The sequence below is a fragment of the Botryllus schlosseri genome, chromosome 15 (assembly GCF_051294905.1).
Source record: "Botryllus schlosseri isolate E-star chromosome 15, Bs_hap1, whole genome shotgun sequence".
Taxonomy (NCBI): domain Eukaryota; kingdom Metazoa; phylum Chordata; class Ascidiacea; order Stolidobranchia; family Styelidae; genus Botryllus; species Botryllus schlosseri.
In genome coordinates, this window is record NC_137250.1 from 7,924,686 (window position 1) to 7,948,583 (window position 23,898).

At 42.0% G+C, this 23,898-nt stretch overlaps 1 protein-coding gene across 3 annotated transcripts in view; it reads right to left on the minus strand.

Moving 5' to 3' along the window:
- The window catches only part of LOC145458008 (laminin subunit alpha-5-like), a 57,348-nt gene that overhangs the window by 17,359 nt on the left and 16,091 nt on the right, over positions 1-23,898 (minus strand). For 2 of the 3 annotated variants that reach the window (XM_080336299.1, XM_080336298.1), the window contains exons 21-46: positions 23,601-23,807; positions 23,193-23,404; positions 22,188-22,312; positions 21,987-22,127; positions 21,203-21,328; positions 20,369-20,725; positions 18,798-18,940; positions 17,957-18,321; positions 16,702-16,893; positions 16,171-16,322; positions 15,970-16,108; positions 15,144-15,314; positions 14,405-14,608; positions 13,153-13,329; positions 12,507-12,644; positions 11,781-11,932; positions 11,530-11,646; positions 10,280-10,378; positions 9,434-9,580; positions 9,268-9,312; positions 7,642-7,783; positions 6,189-6,398; positions 4,935-5,119; positions 4,321-4,491; positions 1,569-1,712; positions 1,348-1,444 (exon numbers count right to left, since the gene is read on the minus strand). In XM_080336299.1, the coding sequence (XP_080192425.1) occupies positions 1,348-1,444; positions 1,569-1,712; positions 4,321-4,491; positions 4,935-5,119; positions 6,189-6,398; positions 7,642-7,783; positions 9,268-9,312; positions 9,434-9,580; positions 10,280-10,378; positions 11,530-11,646; positions 11,781-11,932; positions 12,507-12,644; positions 13,153-13,329; positions 14,405-14,608; positions 15,144-15,314; positions 15,970-16,108; positions 16,171-16,322; positions 16,702-16,893; positions 17,957-18,321; positions 18,798-18,940; positions 20,369-20,725; positions 21,203-21,328; positions 21,987-22,127; positions 22,188-22,312; positions 23,193-23,404; positions 23,601-23,807 (4,358 nt within the window). The remainder of the gene's footprint in view (positions 1-1,347; positions 1,445-1,568; positions 1,713-4,320; positions 4,492-4,934; positions 5,120-6,188; positions 6,399-7,641; positions 7,784-9,267; positions 9,313-9,433; positions 9,581-10,279; positions 10,379-11,529; positions 11,647-11,780; positions 11,933-12,506; positions 12,645-13,152; positions 13,330-14,404; positions 14,609-15,143; positions 15,315-15,969; positions 16,109-16,170; positions 16,323-16,701; positions 16,894-17,956; positions 18,322-18,797; positions 18,941-20,368; positions 20,726-21,202; positions 21,329-21,986; positions 22,128-22,187; positions 22,313-23,192; positions 23,405-23,600; positions 23,808-23,898) is intronic. The other variant, XM_080336301.1, reaches the window with a different exon arrangement.

A 23,898-nucleotide genomic window follows, 5' to 3' on the forward strand; every position in this document is an offset into this window, starting at 1 on the left:
GAAACCCACAGAAGTTTGGTTTATCACCCTGTGGATGACCCAAGACTAACGTTTCTTTGGGGGTGGGGTGAAGAAGTCCATTTCTGGCCCTAATTTTGTGGATGGCCAGGTATAACTTTTGACGGGTGTTTGTGTGCGACGCGTTCTATTCGTAGTAACGAGTAGCTAGAGCAGCTAGCCTACGTCTGTGTGTGGTAGTGGGCTATGAGCAAAGTAGCGCGACAAGATGCTTGGTTCGACTCCGAAGCACTTCTTCTCTCGATATTGTCAAACAGAATAATATTATTCGAGTTAGAGTGGGTTATCAAATCCACGGCCTTCGGCGCGAAAGACTGTAAACGACTCTCGGCGGTAGCACGTTTATGTGGGCAAGACAATTTTACCGCGACTCGGCAGACTCGATCACTACCGTAATATCACATGGATGCCATCATGAACATAATAATTGCGGTCAAAACCCTTCAAATGTCATTCTCTAGTACTATATATTTGCAATAAAACGTTTGTATACTTTAAATTGGGCTGATTTAAATTTTTGAAAGTTCACCGGTCCGCCAAATATTTTTTGAAATCTTACCGGTCCGCGAGGTCAAAAAGGTTGAGAACCACTGATGTAGACAACATTGTCAGAACGAATTAACCCGGTGTGTCAGTGTCACCAACAGTGTACGCAGGCACTACTTCAATGTTGTCAGCCAACAACTGCTGCTGTTGAACGTTCTTTCCCCATTCTTGGCAAGCTACCCGAGAATGTAGGCAAGTATTTCATGTAAAACTTTGTCAGCTTTTGCGTCAAAAACGTTTTTTCGGGCCAACTACTTTCCAAGGACACCAGAGACTAGGATAAGTAGTATAATTTTAACATTCTGCGGGAAAACCGTGATTTGTATACGCGAGATCAAAATATGGTCATAATTATTTTTTACGTCAAAATCTACTGTTTTTGGGTAAAAAAAACGACTTGGTGATTACGTCGTGCAGGAAGTCCAGGTTTAAAATGAAGCCAATACAGCAAATTATGCCGGAACAATTGAAGGTACAAGCTGCTGTTTTAGGTAACCTAATAATTTTATCATAAAATTTGAAGCGCTGTCGTGAAAATTCCACGCGTCAAAGTGGTGGCAATGTATCCCAAAACCACTTTCTACTTACCAAAATGGATATGTGTAAAAGTAAGTCATTTTCGAGCACCACATATGTAGTTTCGTGGAGAACACAGCAGGCGGCCACGGGGTACACTATCAATTTTGCCGATGGCGATGGTCATGACGAGCACTTCACCACTCGTTCAGTACAAGCTGGTATGCCAGAACCGAAATAATCAGTTTTTGGCATTTCCAAACTCACCTGGGTTGAGGTTGTTTATTCTGTCGTTGTATCCGTTCACCCTTGTTGTGGCTTCACTGACTCTCACGTCGATAACGTTCTCGCTGCTTTGCGCGTTCTGGAATTATAATTTACACTTGAATTTCCCGATGCACCGCTTTCCGACCCGATTACGAGGACAATACTTAGCGGAAGCCTAACACGCTGGCATTCGTAATTGCCCGGCTGTACCAATTACGTACCTCGAGATCCGTGCGGACCTCCGGAACGGTATCTGTCCTTTGGTTCTGCGCGTTTTCCAGTAATTCTCCGCTGCTGACGCGAGCGCGATCCGCGTCAGCCTCAAAGTCATTTTCAGACACTTCGCGTTCCGTTTCGGTAGCAGTCTGCGATTGCACACAAGTTTTATAGTTAATTTTTTTCTTCAATAATTCAAATATTTAAATTTTTAGATCCCCTAGTTCAGGGGTGGGCAAACTTTTGAGCTCGCGGGCCGCATTCAACATCTGAATTCATTCGCGGGCCGCACTATATAAAATTGGGATTATAAACCAAAACGCAATATTGGTATTTGATTATAGTTAGGACATGTAGATGCTTATTTAAAACAAACCAAGCATTTCGTTGATGATATCGTACATGCGCCAGAAACAGTGGCGAGATTTCATAGGCTGGTCGACCTCAACAACCAATTTGTCAAAACTATAGGGATGAAAGCCGGTGATACTGATTCTTAAAATAGGATTTAAATTTAAATCTGTCAGCAGCGATCGGTTCATAGATTTGTTAATTTCACTTTTGATTCAGTTCCTGGATACACAATGCTGACAGCATCATAACCATGTTAGCTTCAAACACGCTTCTACTGTGTTTGGATAAAATATAAATACCCTAATTCTACGCATACAGAGAACGAAACTACCGACAAGCGCAAATCGTTTTTATAAGAACATCACTGACAAAATTGAAACTGGAGTGGCCAATCTGAAATCACACTCGTAACCGAATTACGTCAATCTCGTTTAGGATTTCTTTGATTTTTAGCAGTTTGAACCTTTCAAACTGCGTGAGCTATTATTATCGGGCTGTCGAGCCAGACATTAAACATAAAGAATAATCTAGGAAGTATTTACCTTAAAACAGTGATTTTCAAACTTTGCAAGAGACCAAACTTTGCCCCCTTACGATGGTGAAAGATTACGTGTCCCCTTTATCCCTTTATCGTCAGTTTACAAAACTCAACCAGGATGCTAGCAAACCTAACGGGTAGTTTGATGGCATGGAAGGCTACGACTGTGGATGAGAGATTTTTAAATATGAAATTGAGACTAAATACAGAACAACAACTGTGAATTGGTTGTAAATCGCGCAAAGCGCGAAAATTTTTTCAGTTGATCTCAGCTTCGCGCCCTTCTTAAGATGCTTTCACCCCTCGATGTGGGCGCGCTCACCAGTTTGAGAACCACTTCCTTAAAAATATCATGGTGAAATATACTAAAAAGTTTAATCAAGTCCCTGCATTAATTCGATTTTTAGTATGCATTTCATCAATATTTTTAAAAAGTTTCTTTAGACTCTCGCGGGCCGCACAGAACGGTGTGGCGGGCCGCATGCGGCCCGCGGGCCGTAGTTTGCCCACCCCTGCCCTAGTTTCTTAGCAGCCGTTATCCGATTTTGGGTCTAGCATACTCTATAATCAATATCTTGGAGTGTTTCTTGTGATCATCTACTGCGTTAATCCTCAAAACTTTGATTTGTGACCGGTTAAGACCGCAAGGTTACCGACTCAAATCATACTCTAGAATAGGTCAGGGTTGGGTTAAGTTAGATCAGAGGTTTAGGGTTGGATTATAGTTGGGGGCAATGTTCCCTCTAAGCTGCGCACGTGCGCAAATGCGCAGTGCTGACACGGTCTCTGCGCACAGAAACTCTCGAGTTGAGCACAAAAAATCCAAAGCGATGACATTTTTTTTAGTCGTTACGCACTGTTTTTCAATGCTCTGCGCAGGGAGGTAGTGGGTGTGCGCAGATGCGTCAAAAATTAAAGGGAACATTGGTTGGGGGTAAAGGTTATGAATGCTCCTATGATAACCTAATCCCCAGCCCTATTAAGATCCATACATCAAATTCCGTAGAGAACGCAGTTGATGATTGCGAGAAACAAAATAAACTCTTGACATGTTCGCCGGGAACAGTATAAATTTCAGGACAGACAATATCAAGGACAGAAAACGTGCAAGGCAATTCCCCTTACGAACGTCATAGACTTGTTTTCATGAAATCGTTTAGTTGTGTTCACAAACAATACATAGCCAATTCGGCTCAGTTCCAACCAGTATAAGCGAAGTTATTGATGTTCAAAATTTTGGATTTGAAACATTATTTAAAGTGGGTATATGTATGAAATAACAATGACTACTATTTTATTCGACTGCAACATTTTGTACCCCTATAAATTCGCTTCTACTGACAGGAATTGTGCCAAATTTCCTGCGCACTGTCTTCTCAAACAACTTGACAATTTCATGGTTTTAAGAGTTCAATTTAGAAAGAAAATTAAACTTCTTTAGTACATTTAAAAATTGTAAACTCTCAATAGCTTCGCTTTTACATGCTGGAATCGAGGCAAATTTTGTGCGTAGCGTTTTTTCCAGCCAATCTTACAATCTTATCGAACAAGCAGTACAATCAAAAGAAAACAGTTATTTTTGATAAATCCTAGCGTTCAGTTGAGTTTTTAACTTGTGCTCGGTAACTCTCGCTTGTTTGCTGATTGATTGGTTAAAAAACTCCTTCCTTGCATGGCACTGAACAGATATTCAGATTGAGTGTGTCTAGCATGATGACGGACATGAACAGACATTCGTATGTTTCTTCTTTACAGTCAAGTAACATATTTCTACGGTGCCCCCCAATGGAACAGTTTGTAGCCCGCCCCCACTTTGAAAACCACCGTGCGCCGTTACAGTAATTGCTACAGACACTGCACCATACCACGTCTGCGTCGTTGGCCGCAGCGCTAGCTTCCTCTAGTTTATTGACGATGTCTTGGTATCGGTTCGAGGCTTCGTAGGCTCGCAGGTTGCGCGGGTCGTTCTTCGTCTCGTCGACGATGCGTTTCAATTCGTCCGCGTCATTGCTCAGCCTTGCAGCGTGGGCTATCGACTGAAACACAAGGTCAAAAACATACTTTGCTTTCCGCCTGTTGGGTTCTATCACAATAATATCTCTGGCGACATTTCAATAGTAACAAAATACTTCAAGTAGGTATTGTCAACTAGCACTTCGGCTGTACTGTTTTCAGTTTCCTTTGGCAACACTTTGCCTAGAATAGCTACCGTTTTACTTACACACCAGAGGATGTCATGCCTATCTGTACCGCATGTTCAAGTGCTTACGATCTTATACCATTTTAGGCCTCTACTTTTCAGTTTCATTTTTTTGGAAACACTATATTACACAGAGTCGAGTCACTTTTACTCAGCCCTTGCTTATGTCTTGACGAGTCTTGAATATTCCAACTCCTACTTCTACCCGAGCACCATGCTCCAATTCTACTCGAGCAGAAAATCAAACTACTTCGACCGCCCTGTGCTGGCCACGCGTACCTCATTGACAAGCGCCTCCATGCCCTCCAGCCCTTCCGTGTATTCGGCGAGGACAGCTTCCAAAGACTTCATCACGGTTTTCAGGTCTTCGGTGCCGATCACTTCCACGTTCAAATCGCCTCGGTTTATCGATGCCTTCATGTCGTCGATCATTTCCACCACCTCGGCCCACTGGGCGTTGATGTCTGTCAATACGTAACTCCGTGAATTAGTAACCAGCTCGTGATGCTGTTGTTTGTGGTATTCATGGTGCTTTTCGACTACTATGGTTATTTACACCAGGCCGATATTCCTTATTTTTTATTTCCGTAACTGTCGACTTGTAGCACGGCCCACTTCTAGGCTTAACCACAACCCGTTGATGTTGTACCTACGGATTATACCACTACGCTATCACAGGTGATTTCAAGACGAAATACTGCAAACAGTATCGACCGAGTTAACTAAAAAGCGCACTAGGTATTGTATTTTTCCGCAACTTCCTCTCGTATGCTTATAGTATATCTGTTTACGGTGTGGCTAGTGACCATATAGGACAGGGGCGGGCAATTTCTCCAGTCAGAGGGCCGGATATAGGCAAATGAAGTACTTAGGGGGCCGAATTCCTGAGTCGATACGGTAATAATGTATTCATCCACATATACAAGGCATAAATCGTACAAAAATGTGAGCCTCAAGTTAAAAGCATAGAGGCCATAAACAGTATTTGATGCATTTACTAACGTAATATACTTCTTCAGCTATCTCGCACTACTTTGTGAATTTCGCATTACAATTTAACATAAATAGCTATTATACGAAAGAGATGCATCAATATGGTATGTATAAGAAAATGAATGGTTCACCGAATATAAGTGTGAAAAAGTGATATACGTCAGTTGGTGACTACTGTAGTTTGTGAACTCGGCATTACCCATATAATGAAATAGCTTTCATCGTGAGATTACAAACTAAATGTTTCAGTAAATATGAGTGTGCGCTTGGCACTGAAAACGTGCGAAGTGCTATTAATGGGTAAGTGATGTGTTGATATTGTATTATTAAATTATAAAATTACTTTTCCACTGAATATGAGCGTGAGTTGTAGAATACGACACTTGGTTAATTGGTCACATTGAATTGGGCAGTTTTCGATTTCGACATCAGACTATTATAATGATGAATGCGATTGCATCGATGTTGTATTGATAGATTAGAATGGGAATGTTACACCGAAGACGAGTGACAATCGTGATGTCATGACGACCTATTTACCTGCGATCGCGTCCCTGGCGACGCCCAAAGCTTTCAGATTCGCGGCGTTGAGCGCGTCGATCTCGGTGACCAGATTGCTGGCGTTGTTCAGACGGTGACGCATCTCCTTCATCTTGTCGCTTTTCTCAGCCAACGCGTCGCTGACGTTGTTCCACCGTTCTTGCAGATCGCTGGCCGGCACGCTGAAGTTGACGTTGACTTGCTGGTACACTGGAACGGAGACGTACGATTGTACTGCTAGGAAATTTTCAGCCTTTCACAAATTAGATCAGAATTAGTAGATAACAGGCATTTTGTTCTAATTCGTTTAACTCGGGGGTTCTCAACGAGTGGGCCATGGCCAACTGGTGGGCCACAGAGCATTTGGAGGTGGGCTACAAAGCTATTTAGAAAGTTTTAGAATTAATGTAAGTTTAGTTATATTTGTTATGTTAAACACTAGAAAAATATTCATAACTTTCCATCCGACTCTTATGAGACGTAGTGGCACGTATGGAGTCTGCTGTACAAGTCAAAAATGGGAGGGACAAACGGCGGCATTTTCCACTGGCTATGACAACCTACGGATAACTGTAACTAAAGTAATTTCGAGTATATGATAACTGGAAAGTAATGGTGAAGTAACCAAGTATTCCGGCAGGGTCATATGTCATATACCGTTGAAAGGGTGTGCAATAAACTCGGAATGAAGTGTAATTGAAGTATAGATTTACTGTACTTCGGCAGGTCGTATTATTGCAAGAAAAAAAAATTGCCATAATTGAAAATAATAAGATCTACCAGGACCGTAACTGCCGCACCCTAACCACCTATTGCAGAGCTCGAAGGGGTCCAAGATTATTTCGTTGGTCATTTGTTGAAGGATATTTATTCAACTTAAAAATTTTCGTTGCGCTTTGCGTGATTTCTTGTCCCTAGAGGTCTAGATTTAAATATCATCAGTAAATTAAGAGAAAAATGCGCATATTTTAGGCAAATAGGCATATCGGAGCCGTCGATTACCAGGTATTGAACAGGATTATGACACTAAGATAAGAGGTGGGCCACAGCACATTTTCAAACCGGAAAATGGGCCATGGCCAAGAAAGGGCTGAGAACCCCTGGTCTAACTAGACAACTAGAATCATCAAGTTTTCCAAGTCTGGTCTAAACTGGTGAAGCGAAAGCAGAAATCGAAGGTCTGAAAGTGCTCTTTGATGTAGTTTCGAAGGGGCACAGCGCCCTAAACATAATGTGGTCTTAAATTAAGTTGGAATCGTAAAAAAATTCTGGCCGCAGCTATTTTCCTCAGAAAGTCACCGCATTCGAACTGAAGCCAAGATGGAGATAAGCAAGATTGTCAAATTGGCTTTCTCCGGATGAATTTCACTCTCAACTCTAATTTGAGACCAAATAATATTCACAGCGCAGTGATACTTTAGCAGTTGGAGTAAACAGAATAGTGCCCACTCACAGATTTCCGCCTCGATCACCTCCAAGTCAGCGACGCCCTGCATGACTTCAAACGAACGCTCCTTCATCCGAGCAATCAGCATCTTTGCGTTAGCCAAATTTCGCAGATATTCATCGCTGTCCCCAGTGCTCTCGGCAGCAAGCTGCGCGGATTAACAAAGTGAATTTGGTTACTCGCAACAAAACTCGGGACCGGGAGCACATGGATTTCAGTCAACATTGGGGATAGCAGATTCCAGTACTGCATAATGTGATTCGACACAGGAAGACGCATGCCATAATATGCTCGTGACGACAAAACCGAGAAAAACAGTGAAGTCCGTGCTCAATACGAGTGTCTGAGTTTACGAACCAAGCATTCATTTCTACTAGGGCAAGTTTTTGCAACTTTTGCAACTTTTTTTACAACTTCCGACAGCTTCCTAAACATTAAGAAGTTATGTAGTATGGTGTTTTCAGCTGTTTGGAGGAATCTCATATTGCAACTTTTTGCAACTTTTCTTCATTTTTTTCATGCGACTTTTTTCGATTTTTCATGCGAATTTATGCAACTTTTTCGATGTTTTATGCAACTAACTATTTGCTGGAAATATTCGGCACTATATGTGAAAAGATCTCTTGATTACATCACCTTCGTTCAAACTTGAGGTCATTTCTGATTCGACGTACATTCAGGCTAGACCGCTGAATAGTATGTTTTCACTGGGTCAATATCTTCAGGCTATAGATTTTGTAGAAGTCGCCAACATTGAGTTATGCTACTCTAATAATTTCAAGGAACTTGTCCATAAATACCACTTTTTCGTTCAACCTTAAACGCAACTTTTTACTGCAACTTCGATGAAAATAGGTGCAACTTTCCACGGGATTTGACTGCAACAAAAACTTGCCCTAATTTTAACGAATTAGAATAGCAATCCAAATAGCGTTACCGGTTCACGTAATCTTAGCTAGCTCAAACTGTAGGGGATTTATTTAGATACCAGCCGCATGGCATTATGCACCGTTAGAGTTGGGGTCAGCAAAAAAGTACTTATGCTTTTACAGACTGTCTATTTGCACCACTTAATGAGTTTACGTTTTTAGGCTACTTAAACTTAGCAGTTTTTTGAAAAAACTACCAACTTTGCGAGTTGTTAAAAAGATACTTATGGGATATATGTTTGCATCAATTGTCATACCAACTGGGCAACATAGCCCCTCTATGACGGTAACTGAATATCCACCAAGTCTACAGATGAAATCATCAAAATCACCGGGTGACCTATCACCTGCGTTATGTTTAACGAATATTTTAAAAGATTACACCCATTTGTAATGTCTTGAAAATGTCTCGAAAATGTAGACAGCGATTTGGAAAGCAGTAACCAACAATTGACTGCTAAAGTATGCGACCCAGCGACCAAATCGCTACTTTTGGTTGTAATGGAGAAGAAACCCCCTTCTACTCCATATTTTGAGTACAAAATGTCAGGAGAACACATCAGAAGAAAACCCATCGAATTCAGACAAGTCTTCGCAAAAAGGAATGCCGCCACACAAAACCATGCGTCCGACAGTAAAAAAACAACTGTGAAACACGGTGCAGGCAGACCTCAAACAAACAAAAAAACTTGGAGAAGCAAACCTTTCGCGATGATCTTCTCCCTTGCAACATAAACATCTTCGGAGTCTAACGATATTGAATTATTGGGTAATGAGAACATAATGAGATGAGAATGCGATGCTATGAGCGTATCAGTCGGCATTGCAAGAGTCGATGCTGTATTTTTTCGCCGAAAACTGCCGCATACCTTGTCCAAAAGATCTTTGGCGTCTTCCGAAAACATTTCAACATCGTCGGCGGCCTGGGTCGCGTTACCAACTAAATCGGTGATCTTGCTGTTCGTCAACGTCACAACTTCCAAAACCTCCTGAGACTTGTTGCACACGGCTCCGATCTGAAAATAAATCATTCATGTTACATCCCAGAACAGTCATACCTGGCAGTACTATCATTAATATGGGGGGTTAATTCAGTCGGTAATTAATTCATTCAAAAATATAGAAAATCCATCCATCAAGGATTGCGAATTGTACCTAAAACTGGAAACCCTGAAATATAAGTACAATTAGTCTAAAACATTAGAAAAACTTCAAAATAAATGTTGCAAACATTAAAATTAAGCCTAGCTCTTTAATTCCGACAAATGTATCCAACTCAAATGTAATATTGAGACCTTCATTTCATACTGCCTTTTTGATATTAGATATGTATAAGTGGCGGAACTAGCAAGGACCCGTGGAAGACCACCGACTTGATTGTGATGGCTCAGTATCCTTTAAAAGAAATGCGACATCGCGGTTTGCTGTAGCCTATATTATCCTGTTAAGGGTAGGCGTTTACCGAAGTTTGTTTGAAGTATTTTTGTTCAACACTTCCCACCATTGTGACGAACGTCCAAAGTAGACCACGAGCTCTGTATCACGGAACCACACAGAAAACTACATTCCAAACTTCTAAATCGGAATTTCAGGAAATAAAATTCTGATATGTATTTGACAGACCGGCAGGAAACGGGCATTACTGGAGAAAACTAGTAATGTACAGGATCAGGATATCAAAATCATCACTCCTTGGCATGTTCGTATCAACCCACCCTAGCATCAGTGCTTTCCACCTCATCGCGCAACGCGATGTATGTGTCGATATCACCGTTCTCCCCAATGATAGGCGCTGGCAGCGCTCCGGAACTTTCCTGAAACCAAAGGAAGACGTTTGACTATTCCTACACCAAAAATATGGATCGGCAAGTAGCGAAAACATAAAATCGGGTTACCATATTTTTAGATCCGCAAAGTAGGACATTTTCACAAGATGTTACAATTTGAGGTTGACTGATTATCGACATGGCCGATTATCGAGGCCTATGAAGGCCGATATCGCGGCCGATATTTTATACTTGAAAAAAATTTTATGCTCCGTGTTCTCAATCTCATGAAATCGACGACGCAGAGGGCGATATATGACAGATTCAACCTTGCAGGATCGGTTTAGCTGGGTGAGCATGCAGAGAAACTATGCTTCCTGCATTACAATCTACCTTTTCTGGACTGATCTGCAATTCTGTATCATATTTTGCTTCTTGGGTTATCCCGAATTTCATCGAATGCGCGCAATTAGGCAATTATTCTTTTCAATTTCAGTTTTCTCGTTTGTTGTTCAGCTTTCTGTGGCCTGTACAAGTGCCATCTTGCCTATTATATAATATTTTTGGTGAAATTGTTCTCTGCTCCTTCCATATTAATATCGGTTAATGATATTGGCATCAGCTGTGTGAGTGAGCCGATATATCGGTATCGGCCTGTAAAAATCAATATCGGTCGACCTCTAGTCACAATAGACATATTAGAGGACCAGAGAACGGGTAATTCAAAAAAAATCACGGGAAGTATTATTGGATTGAATAAAAAGAATAAACGAAAAGATCATTTTTCAAACTCCACTCCCAAGAGAACCGCCCGGTTGTCGAAAATCTGTTGGCGTTGACCCCTTTTCAAGTCAGCCTTCCCGCAATCGAGTCGAAACTTATAAAAGTGAGATTGACTTACGACTCGGAGCCTCGCGACTTGGTTACAACCCTGCAATTGGCATTCTTCCGGATCAGCAAACTTTATGATCTACGCCTAAAACGCGCCACGATGAGCAGTTTTTGATCACATGATTAGCATTCTCCCAAGTCAGCTAACTTAATGATCTCCGTCCTTAGTGGCTAGGAGCGCATAAGTTGGACTCGAAACCTTTGAATTAACACTCGATTCAGATTTTTCGAGTACACATACCAGGCCCTATTCGGACACATCCGGGTAAACAACGGGGCATTGAGACAACCGTAAACAGTATCATTACCGATTCATCTCCACTTCCAGTTTCGACTTCAGCCCCCGAGTTTGACGACGCTTCCAACATCTTGTTGGCCTCCTCTTCGGCGTAGTCCATAGCTTCTTCGTGAATTTGGACGTCAACCTGTGAAATCGAAACGTTCAAACCATCAAACATTGCAATAAAAAAACGGTTAAAATGACTCCACTCGATCGGGGTCAACGAATGAAGAATCAGTGGTTAGCAAAGGCCGTGCCTAAAAAAAGCAACATTCTCACCGCCACTTCATCGCCTTGCCGCTGCAACCCCTCGAATCGTTTAGCCGCGGCCACGCCCGCAGACACGTTGGACAGTTTCCTTGCAGAGCTACGCACTGCCCCGGACAGCGGTTCAATATCGTCCAGCAAGTCGTGCACGCAAGTGTCGCAACCTAGCGAGAAAACGGGACAAGAATCAATCTCAGACATCTATATATGACTAAATCTTGATGATGCCATCCTGCGACTCAGGCAAGCACAACTTCTTAATGTGGTCATGTGTCAGGGATGATTGCCAGTAATGAGAATTTAGAAGAACTTTCTATGTCAGGATTCCTATCACCAAACAAGACGTCAAATGCAGCACACAACAGAGAGATTTCGAAAGGAATTTGTATATCAACCAACAGTTGTATCACCAAAGATGACGTCAAACACGACAGTTGATATACGAATTCGAAAAAATGACTCGAGTCAGGTCGAGTCATCAAAAAATCACGACTCGAGTCATTACAACCCTGGTTGATATACGAAGTTCTTTTGAAATGTCTAGAAGTTGATGACGTTTAACGCTGACTAGTGTCAACCAAAATATTCCAGTTCACTTCAATATGAATATTGAATATAATATCCAATTGTATATTAAGTTCTGTACCTTCAAGACTCTCTCCAATTACACTATCGCATTTTGTGTCAAAATACATTTATACATAGTAGACAAATTTGTATTCGAATATGAGCTCTCACTTTCGCACTCGAGTCCGCTCGGCGACAGGACGTGTCTGTCTAGTTTGCACTGGTCGCATTGAGGGCCGGTTATCCCTGGCGGGCAGGCGCACGCGCCGTTAACAGGGTTGCAGTCTCCGTCGTTTCGACAATTGCAGGCTGAAAAAAATCGAAATCGTCAAAGCCTGCATATTATCGTTTACCAAAAGTATTTAGAAGGATCTTAAGCAATCCCCATAATCTTCAAAACACAGCCAATGAACATTGGATTATTACGTATTGTCGCTTTAATAATCTTACAATCGAGTGCACAAAACTTGGCATCTACAGCGATAGCAGGTCATGACAGAATTCATAATTGTAATGAATATATTCAGGATGAAAGACAAACATCGCCAGCTTGAAATTTGTATTTCAATCTTCGACGGTGTGATTCATGTATGTGTTAAATATAACATTTATACTGAGAATTTTACATATTTATGATCTGCTTCAACGCACAACAATAACGGTAAAAGACATCATCTCACACTGCCAAAGTCGAACTTGGCTCATTGGCTTATCTTTTATGAATATACAATTTGAGAACTCTCGAAGTCTGTAGTCACTCGATTTTGAATAGCCGTAAGCAACATTCTAAATTCAACAAAGCAGAAATCCCTCTCACGTTTGCACCCCACAGAGGAGTAGTCCCAGTGTCCCGGGGCGCACTTGTCGCACCGCTGTCCGATCACGTTGGGAGCGCACTCGCACATCCCAGAATCCGGGTTGCAATCGTTATCGATAGCGCCAACGCCGCAGTTGCAGTCCTGGCATCCTGAGCAAGTCTTAAGGTTCCAGTATCCTGCGAAAAGTTAGAATCTGTCCGTTAGTTGTGACATAATGAAGATAGGAGGGTGCTGAAAAAACGTGGGAGTAGTCTTTTAATCAGACAGAAGTAGTTTAAAATTATAACTAGTTCAGTTTAGTAATATTAACATCTGAAAACACTGCAAACTTGCAATAAATGGAAAAGATTGAAAGACATAGAACGGCTTGGAGACGCCCACCTTGGCCTGGAGCAGGGCTACTTGACTGGTGGGCCATGGTCCTAATGCAGACCTTATATGTTCAAGTATTTAGCCTACTTAGTTATTCACCAAATACAAAGTGCAGTGCAGCTGTCATCCCTTTAGAACCAACGACTTGAAAAATTAACAAGAAAAAAATGTCAATTCTCCCACTAGCCGTGACAAGCAAAACGAGAAATACACTTTATTTTTGCTTTTGCTCATATTGCTTTACCGGTTTTATATCGTTATGACTAGGGCAACTTTGGGCATTGCAAGGTTCTTATATCAAGAAGCGCATGATGAAAAATTGTGATGTAGACAACATTGTCAGAATGAAGGAACACGGTTTGTCACCAGCAGTGTATCCACAACTTCAGTGGTGCCAGCCAACAACAGCTGCTGTTGAACGTTCTTTCTCCATTCTTGGCAAGCTACTTAATTAGGACAGACACATTCTACCCGAGAATGTAGGAAAGTATCTTTCGTTGTACTACCAACAAATTTTAATTATTTCTACCATAATAGGTGATGTAACTACTGGAATTCTTCATAGGGCCAGATTTCGTTAAAATACAAGTTTTTTCATGTAAAAAGTGAGTTTTCAATTCAAAAAGTTTTTTTCAGGTCAGACTACTTAGTAAGGACAGACAGTTTCAACCAGACATGAAGATAAGTGGTACAATTTTAACATTATGTGCGAAAACACCTAATTTACATACATGAGGTCAAAATAACAAATTTTTAGGTCAACAAATGTCAAAATTTTTATTTTTTAGGTCAAAATCTTCTGCTTAGTAGGTAAAAAAAATTGCCCTAATGACGATGATTTGACAGAAACGTATTTCTCGGTAAATCAATCAATCACACCTGGTTCGCAACGGTCGCAGTTGAAGCCAATGACGTGCGACTTGCAAGCGCAGTGACCGTACTTGTCGTCACATTGCAGGGTGCCGCATTCGTCGCATGGGCACGCCGTGCAGTTCTTCGCAATGAGCGCGTCGCCGTAGAAACCCTCCTCGCACTTTTCGCAATATCTACCCCCGGTGTTGCCTTGGCACTCTTTGCACTGGCCTGAACGAGAAATAAGGCGTGTGACTATGTCCTCTGGTCATGAAACAAACTGAGAGAGTTGAGTAGTGTAGCAGATTTCGCAGATTTGCACAACTTACCTACGTCACACGGCTATAGTTTACGACTAGACCCACTTTTACTTGGCAGCGTTTAGGAAAACTTACTGAACTTACTCAAACAATACTTGAACCTACTTACTAAACATAAGTAGAAAGTAACTTTGGATTAAGTTTGCACCATTATTTTGACCAAAATTGTCACAAGAAAAGCTACTTGATATATTTCCGTAGAGGTAAATGACTAACGGCACTACAAATAGGTGAAATATTCGAAAACATACTAACACTGTTCAAGTCTGTTCAAGACGAAGTAGCAGTAGTGAAAAACCCAATTAACAGATTAATTACCGCAAGCACTCCGAATCCACTTGACTACTTCTGTATAGTGCTTCGGTACTGAGCGCCTATGATCGCTGCACGAGTCAGATATACTAATTTACCAACACACAATAGTGCGGAACAACAAAACCACCCACCAGTGATGGGGTCGCACGTCTCCATGACCAAATTCGGATCTAAGTTTCCGTGGCAGTTGCACCTCGTACAATCGCCTCCGATCACCGTCGGGTTACCGAAATATCCCGCTTCGCATTGGTCGCATTTTTCGCCGGTGTATCCCGGTTGGCACGTGCAGATAACATTCTTTGCTAAAATAACAAGGTGAGGCATTTAAAAATAATGAATTTTTGCATTAAAAAGGCTAACCAGATTACCGACAGAGTGATATATATCTTATGCAAATCTCCACAGAAACACATCGTTTCCAATATTATGCAACAAGCACCTACGGAATACGGAAAAATCAAATACTCATCGCATGCGATTGCACAGTGTTGTACTAGATACTTTTATATTCAATATCCAATAAAGTACACAGTCCAGTACACAGAACCAATGCAGGCTGCACAAAGTCGAGCGCCTGTCTTATTCGAGTATTGAGCCTCGCAAGGAAAATAACGCCAGTTGAACTTGGGAAAATGAGTGTCTTCTTATTTGTCAACAAAATCTGTGGCACTAACTACGTCATAATGCTCTAGTTGGAACCTGGAACACTACATACGTAGCCTGATAATACATGTGGCAGATAGTGTCAAAACGGTAATAAATAGTTCTACAATTGAGGTGTAGCTATCATTGCTGTGTGTTACTGAAGTATATCATTGCTGTGTGTTACTGAAGTAAAAAACTATAGAGTCACAATTTTACTGTTGTCTAAATTGTTGGACGAACTTAAAACGTACAATCGTACATGTTAATTGTCCTATGTCTCATTAAGTTTCGAAAATATGACATGAATCTCACATTCGTCGTATTCACATTTCGTCGCGAAATTGCCTTCTTCGTTAGGAAACGGACATGGGCACGGCTGGCAAGCATCTGCCTCACCGCTAGTGGCATCGCCGATGTATCCATCCTCGCATATCTGGCAATGATCCCCGGCCTGCCGCACGACAAACAAGTCAAATCAAAAATCGCATAAGTAACTTTGCCAAATCGACTCACGGTATGGTGCTTGCAGTCGATACCGGTAATGGGACTGGCGCAGCTGTCGCAGTGTCCGTAACAGTCGCATTCAAGGCAGTAGCCGAGGTACGGGCCGGTGTCGTCTCGGTAGGTGCCTGGACCGCACAGCTCGCAGGAATCGCCTTCATAGCCTGTGCGAATTGAAATATTTCGAAAATTGAAATCAAAAAAATAATAGTCGAAAAAAATGTCCATAATTGATATATCGAGAATAAAGTGAAAATATTCTTCGACGAAAAAACGACCCAGCAAGTATGTGTACAAATAAAATATTGTTCAAAATTGAATATAAAATTCGAAAATTCCGGTCCAGCAGACGCCTGAAAAATTGATAATGGTGAAGAAAAAAGTGGTCAAAAAACAGACCCAGTTGACGTATTTACAATGTACAACTAAAATACTGTTTAAATATTGAATAAAACACGATCGCCGAAAAACACGACATCAGACACTTGCACCGTAAAAACAGTATCGAAAAATAAACATATATATTCATTGAAAATAACCTACCCTGGGGACAAGTGCACATCTCCACAGTCGGTATCACTTCTCCAGACCCGCGCACAGCTTCGTAATCCGTAGTGGTCATGCTGACGCCAGTCAGGCTGACCGCCAAGGGATCGGCATACTCCGTCGCCCGTATCCGTAGCGACGCCAGTCGTTCCAAGACCACCATCATCTCTTCTCTCGTCACAGCAACACCTGGGACACGCAGACAGCGTTAGAGCGCGTACCTTTCGTCGCAAGGTAAACTAATGAAGCTGGGAAAAATCAAGAGCCTGATTTTGATTCAATTTCAAATCAAGTATTAATCTTCGAGTCGAGTATTCGAATCGCTCATTACGACGTCACAACAATAAGAATCATATTGGAAGTTCAAATGTATACCTTTCGCTCAACCACAAAGATTACGCCAATTCTTCACCACAAAGCTAAATTTGCCGTTTGTTGACCTACTTCAGATGATATCAAAAGATCAAATGTCAAAATATGTACCTTTTATGCGACAACCAAGAAGATAATGCCAGCTCTTTCTCGCATAAAGGTAAGGCCGTAGCTTCTCCAGAAGTAGAAGTAACGCCGTAAACTACTACTCTGTCACAAGTGCAGTAGTGATTTCGAAGAAAGGTTGTAACCAAGTCACAAGGTTCCGAGTTGTAAGTCAATCACACTTGTATAGTTTTGATTCGAGTCAAGTCGAGTCATTTTCAATTCACCACCGAGTCAAGTCCGAGTGCAAGTCAGTGAGTAGAGGGTCGAGTCTGAGTCATAGTGTTTTGAATCGAGTTCGAGTTCAAGTCATATGTTCAGTTTTGAGTTCAATCCGGTGCAACCCACTTTTTTCAACTCTGCTCGATTGATATAGAATGGCTCGCATTCATAATATTGTTACTTTGCTCAGTTTGAACAGTTTCTGGCCCTGTTCTCCAAGTATCAAGACTGATAGACGAAATATCAATAATGTGGTCACTTTACTATTCTTCGAAGTTACTGGAATTGACTACCTGACTTGGACGTCCTAGTCTCGAGTCATAGCCTACACAAATTGACCCGAGTCATCACAACTCTACTTCCAATACACTTCAAACTACTGCAAGGAAGTAAAAAATATAGGTTTGACAAGTCTGTAGAATCTAAATGTAAAATTTTGTCGTGGGTTTGCATAATTCACCTGTTGAACGGAGATGACTTCTTTCGAAATTGCAGTAGGGGTTAGCCATGTTATTAAAGTTTAAAAACCACTGCTAAAAACTAATATTATTACCCGAATCCTTGTGTACGAAGTTGCTTTCGATAAGCCTGACGGATTGCGGGCCGGTATCACTGTCCCTGTCTCGGTTGGTCCATTCGATGACGAGACCCCGTCCTTCTTCCAGAATCACAGATGGCCCCGGGGCAGTTAGTCGCGACGGGCCTTCGCCTGCGCTAGGATTATCGCCGCGTCCGCCTTCCGTTATTTCCAAATCGGCCCCGGTCGCGAAAGTGAGAAGCCCGCCGTAGGACCCGATCTTTTTGTCCAGGTAAGCCTGTGGGGCGTCCCAGTATAAGACGGCTTGATCTTTTGCCCCGCCGTTTTCAATGACGTCTACCGACACGGTGTCGCTGTTTCTGACCACTTCCGGATTGTCTCTGTAAAGATGCCAATATCTTCAGGACGTTGGGCATGGGGGCAGAAAAGGGTCTGGAGAGACCACAGACAGATTTGGACAATCTAAATCCAATCTAATCTGTGAAGTAATTCTATGTTCTAATTCTAATTGTCGCCTAATTTCCCGTTTCCTGAAAATTCTACAGGAGCATAGTATAGTGCGGAACATGCCAAGCTTTTCGCGGTGGAGACATTTGTCATTCGTAATTTGAGAAAAAAAGGTCATGACAGCCGCAATGCTATGAAGAAAGTTGTAACTGGGGCCAAAAAAGAGAGGTTACCAATTCCTTCACCAAATGGAGTGTTTTGTGACATAAAAAGTAAGGACAATGTAGTTTTACAATTAATAGTTGTAGTTTCAACACCCCTTGAAATAAGTAGTCCACGGACCAAAGTGCTGACACACTCCATCTCCGTTGTTACTCTTGCTCAGATGATGCGAAAGAACAAAGCTTACGTTTTCATGTTGAGCAGGCCCCAGCCGTCCATGTCCACGATCTCCTTCAACGGAAACTGCGTGGCGGCGCACTCCGAGGTGACGCCAAAACAGAAGCAAGCCGTGCAGCCCAGCGGATTGTTGGCGTCGAGGTGGAAAGCACCCTGTGTCAATGAGAGAAGGAATTACAGATTCGAAATTGAGAGATTTCGAGTGTACGGGCGACATTACATTTTGCATGCATATTGTACATTGAGCAATGAGCATGCTTTACAAATTGATTTGAAATATTCAATTCTAGACAGTCGATATCCCCATATCACAATACAACTCCCTATATCCATAGCTTGCTATGAATATTTCTGTATGTACATGTACAAGGCCCTATAAATGGAAATAAAGAGTAACAAACCATATTTTAGTGTCTTTTCAGACTAGATGCGGTCTGCGGTCTTACGCGATCACATGACATTTCACAAGATCAGGAACCGTAATTAAGAATGTCGGCGTGGTGTAAAACGAACAATGTAGTCTAAACACCATGAGCTACCCCACAACAACGACCAGAGGAAGAGATTTTCGATGGCACGGCATTTAGAGCGTGTGACACAATGAAAACCGACAGCCAAGCATGAGACTTTCAAACACTAACACGAACCCACAAATGAACCCTTACCCTATCACCCAAACCTAACCCTAACTTGATCAATACGCTCAAGAGTAGGATATCCAAGTGTCACGACGTTATTGTGTCCAGTGGCGGTCAGTAGCAAAGTACATCTGCTTATTCACAGTTAAGGAAGTATGATTATGTTTCTTGCAGTCTTGCACTTAGTGAAGTGGTTATGTTTTGTACACTACTCCCACTAGGCCACTACCACTTAACAACTCAAAGCCAAAATACTGATAGAGAGATAGAGACGCCAAGTTTGTTGTAAAATTGATTTTCAAACTTTACTGACAACCACATAAAATGGTGAGGTTGTTTAAAAATATGATGCATAACAAACTAGGCTCAATTCCAACCAGTGCGAGCGAAGTTATTGGAATTGAATAGTATATTCATATTGAAATGAACCCGAAAATTTTCGGCTGACACTCATCAGGGGTAATCGTCAGCAACTAGTGGAGAATTGAGAAGAACATTGTATATCAACAATCGTATCACAAAATATGACGTCACCAGCATGGACTGAAATCTCAAATAAGAGATACGATTGTTAATATACAATGTTCTTTCCAATTCTCTACTAGTTGATGACGATTACCACTGACGAGCGTCAGCCAAAAATATTCGGGTTCATTTCAATATGAATATACTATTTAATTGTATATTGAAGTTCTGCACCTCCAAGAAGCTCTTCGAAGTTATTGGAGTAGAATATCTTCAATTTGAAGAAATATTTTATACGGTGCGTAATTTTATAATTAATAAATGATGGAATTTCCCACCATAAATACTATATTTTTCTAGTCCAAAATTTGACCCCAATAACTTGGCATTTTCATCAACTGGTCGGTAAAATTTGAAAGCTATTTTTGAACAATCCTACCTTATACGCTAATATATATACTATGCACAACCCGCGCACCTGCTTGCATCTGTCGCACTGCTGCCCCTCCACGTTCTCCTTGCAAATACACTGCCCGCTCTCGGCATCGCACCCGTCTTGCTTAATCCCACCGGCGTTACACACGCACGGCCTGCAGTTCGGAAAATCAAAGTACCCGCTCGCGCACCTATCGCAACGTATGCCCTCCACGTTCTCCTTGCAACGGCACTGGCCGTTTTCTTGGCTGCATCCCAGGTCTGCGGCGTTTTCGACGCCCTCGGGCCGGCAGGCGCAGGGCACGCACCCCGCCAGGGGGTGGAACGAGTGGGTGAACGGAAGGCAGGCGTTGCAGCCGGGCTGGACCGTGTTCGGTGGGCAGATGCAGTTGCCGCTGATCTGTGTGAAAGAGAGTGCAGAATATTTATAGTAGGGTCCCTTGTCGGGAGTCTAATTATAATCCATGGTTTCAATGCTCTAATTTGAATTTCAATTTCTGGTTTTCCTGAAAATGTTGAAGGACAACTGTATAGTACGAAACAAATCAAGATCGGTGTACAGACATTTTCCATTTTCATACTATGCGAATGAACACTCTAATTTGACATGAGCTGAAGTTACTGAACTACTTGATTTTTGTTCCATTTCTTTCAAACTAGGAAATCAATGCAATTGCATATTTTCGCAAATTCAGTAATTCCAATTCCAATCTTTTTGGGGTGTGTAACTCAGACAATGGTTGAAACTTGAGAGAACGGCTTAATTCGTAGGATAGCACGGAACAAAAAAAGGTGGTGCAGACTAGATGGCCTTATCTCTATGGTCAGCTCAGAGCATCTCGACGGTGCACGCGAAAATAAATCTGCTCTCGCTTACTTCGTCGCATAGCGAGCCGTTGCAGTTGCAAGGTTGACAGTCAGGAAATCCAAAGTAGCCGATTTTGCACGTGTCGCATTTTCGTCCGATCACACCGGGCTTGCACGGGCACTGGCCGCCGTGGTCCTGGAAATACCAAATGGAAATATGCTTAGTCTCATTTTCCCTTTCCAGTAAGTGGGTTGCAACCAAAATTTCAGATCGAGACAGACTCATGCTGCACATGCGCATGATCTGTGCATGATATGCATACCATGAATGCATAATGCGCATATACCGCTGGACAAGGAAGGTGCAAATATAGCCTTGTAAGGTTTTCTAAGTCTTGCACCCCCCTCCATGCTATCCCGGTAATGCTGAGCGCCGAACGGGGAAGCCATGGATACCAGTGTTAGTAATCGGGTCTTTGGTCTGACTCGGGGATTGAACCCACGACCAACCTATCAAGAAGTCAGGCCCTTCACCATCACCGCTATCTTGTACTTTATTAGAAATTTACGATGTTATCAGTGACCGAGTACTTCTACATATTCATAGTAGTCGAGAGTGGTTTCTGCCTGCTTGCAGTATTTACCGAAGAGGTTAAAATTCAACCCGTCTACCTACTATACAGTTTTTTCAATTTTTAGACAAAACCAGGTTTAGAATACTTGCTTCCGAAACCTCTACTTCTACTTGTGCTCTAGTAAGAATTTACAATGTTACTTTTACTCAAGTAGCAACGATGGCTACTTAGACGGCTAGCGATAAAAACTCCGGCATTTGACACCACGCCGACCCTTACCTCGCAATCAGCATCTGCCCCGCCGATCGTTCCTTCGCCCGAACAATCGCACAGCAAAGCCCCGTCGTTGAAATCTGTGGTCAGCGCGAAAACAGCATCCTTACATAATTCGGGAAGCTCTTCGGGCGTTTCCACGGCTCCCTAAAAACAATTCGCTATTTCGAGCGCCTACACTCGGATAACGGTGCTGGGTGGCATTACCTGTGGTCCGATCGCGTAACATTCAAAGTATTTCCTCGACAAATCCAGAGGCAAAACATCGAGAACCGCCGCGTTGTAGGAATCTTCTGGGATAGCCAGCACATAGTCCAAGAGGAATTCTTTTCCTGGAGAACGAACGATGTAGCCAGATAACGCAATCAATTTGTAAGTACAAAATTCAGCATACTGAATTCTATAAACGGCGTATATCACAATTGGCTCATATTCAGTGAAACATTCTTATCAATATTGATACATCGCTTTCATAACAACATTCCTGACACAAAAACAACCAAATTACAATTCTCAAATCACAAAATTATCAATGCAATGTTGATAGCGCAAAAACATCAAGGACAAAATATACTACATCCTTTTCTTTCTGTAACAGTTATTACATTTCTAATGACAAATTAACCAAGTGTTGAGTTCAACTTTTTGAATTAACATGGTTCCGATTAGCAAAATTCACTCTTGATAGTCTGTGAAATATCCCCTTTTTAATGTACTAATACAATATTGATGCATTTCACTCATAATACTAATAGTCACTACATTTCTAATGACAAATTCAACATGTCGCATCTACCAAATGCCGAATTCGCTGCAAACCAGATGGGGGACTGCACACAATCGCGCTACAAATATATTCATTAGCTTTTTGTCACTATGATAATGTCAGGAGTATCGTGTGAATGACTCCTGAAATTTCACATTTTGGGACTAGAATTGCATACGGTAGAACGTTAATACGGAGAATTAGCCCTGAAAATTAACTTCAAATTATGCCACGACAGAATTGAATTTTATGCTGTCTTGCTACACAAAGTCTACGGGTAACGAATATATTTCTGACAGTAAAAAGACAACCATTAGTCCATTAGTTATCAAAAGAAAATCTTGTTCCATTATGCCATGATGTACAACCACAGTCCACCATTCTTCCACTTTCTTATTGCAAATTAGAATTTTGTACGAGCATCTATCCTATGCCTATCCACTTACCGTCGGGCACTGTAATAGTCATGGTTTGGGTCGGCGTATTGATATCCAAAACGAAAGCCCCACTATCGGTGACCACAACTGCTCGGCATCCGTCGCTACTGGGACAGTGGGTGATGTTTGCACCCCCATCGTGGACAATACCGTCGGCAATGACTACATCAGGGGTGAAGGAAACGTGGTCCGGATTGAGGTAGTGAAGAACGAAAACGTATCTGGAATACAAAATTATGACATCTCCAAGTAAGCTTTTGTAGCTTGCGGGCCGGTAAAATTGCAAATCGAATTTTGCTCACCGATGAACGTTCAAAAATTCAAATAAAATTGTAACATAAGTGGGTAAAGCCCAGCGGTAAAGAAAACTGATGCTCTACGCAACATGATCAAAGCACCACACATATTCAAACTTACCTTCCCGGTTTCAGATCCATGTTAATGACCAAAGGATTTTTGTCGTTTCCAACGTTCAATACAGCATCAGAATATGACTCGTCTGAATCGGTAGGTGGTCCACCATCCTCCGGGTCTGGATCACTTTCGTCGTCCTCATCGTTATCGTCCTGGCCGACATCGATTTTGATGGCTTGCGACGGCAGAGGGTACGCCCCGGCTATGCATCTTTGAACGAACGGTACAGTTAAAACGGGAACAACAAAGAATGGCCAGTATCAGCTGAAACTTGAGTGGTACACAACCTACCGTGTAACAT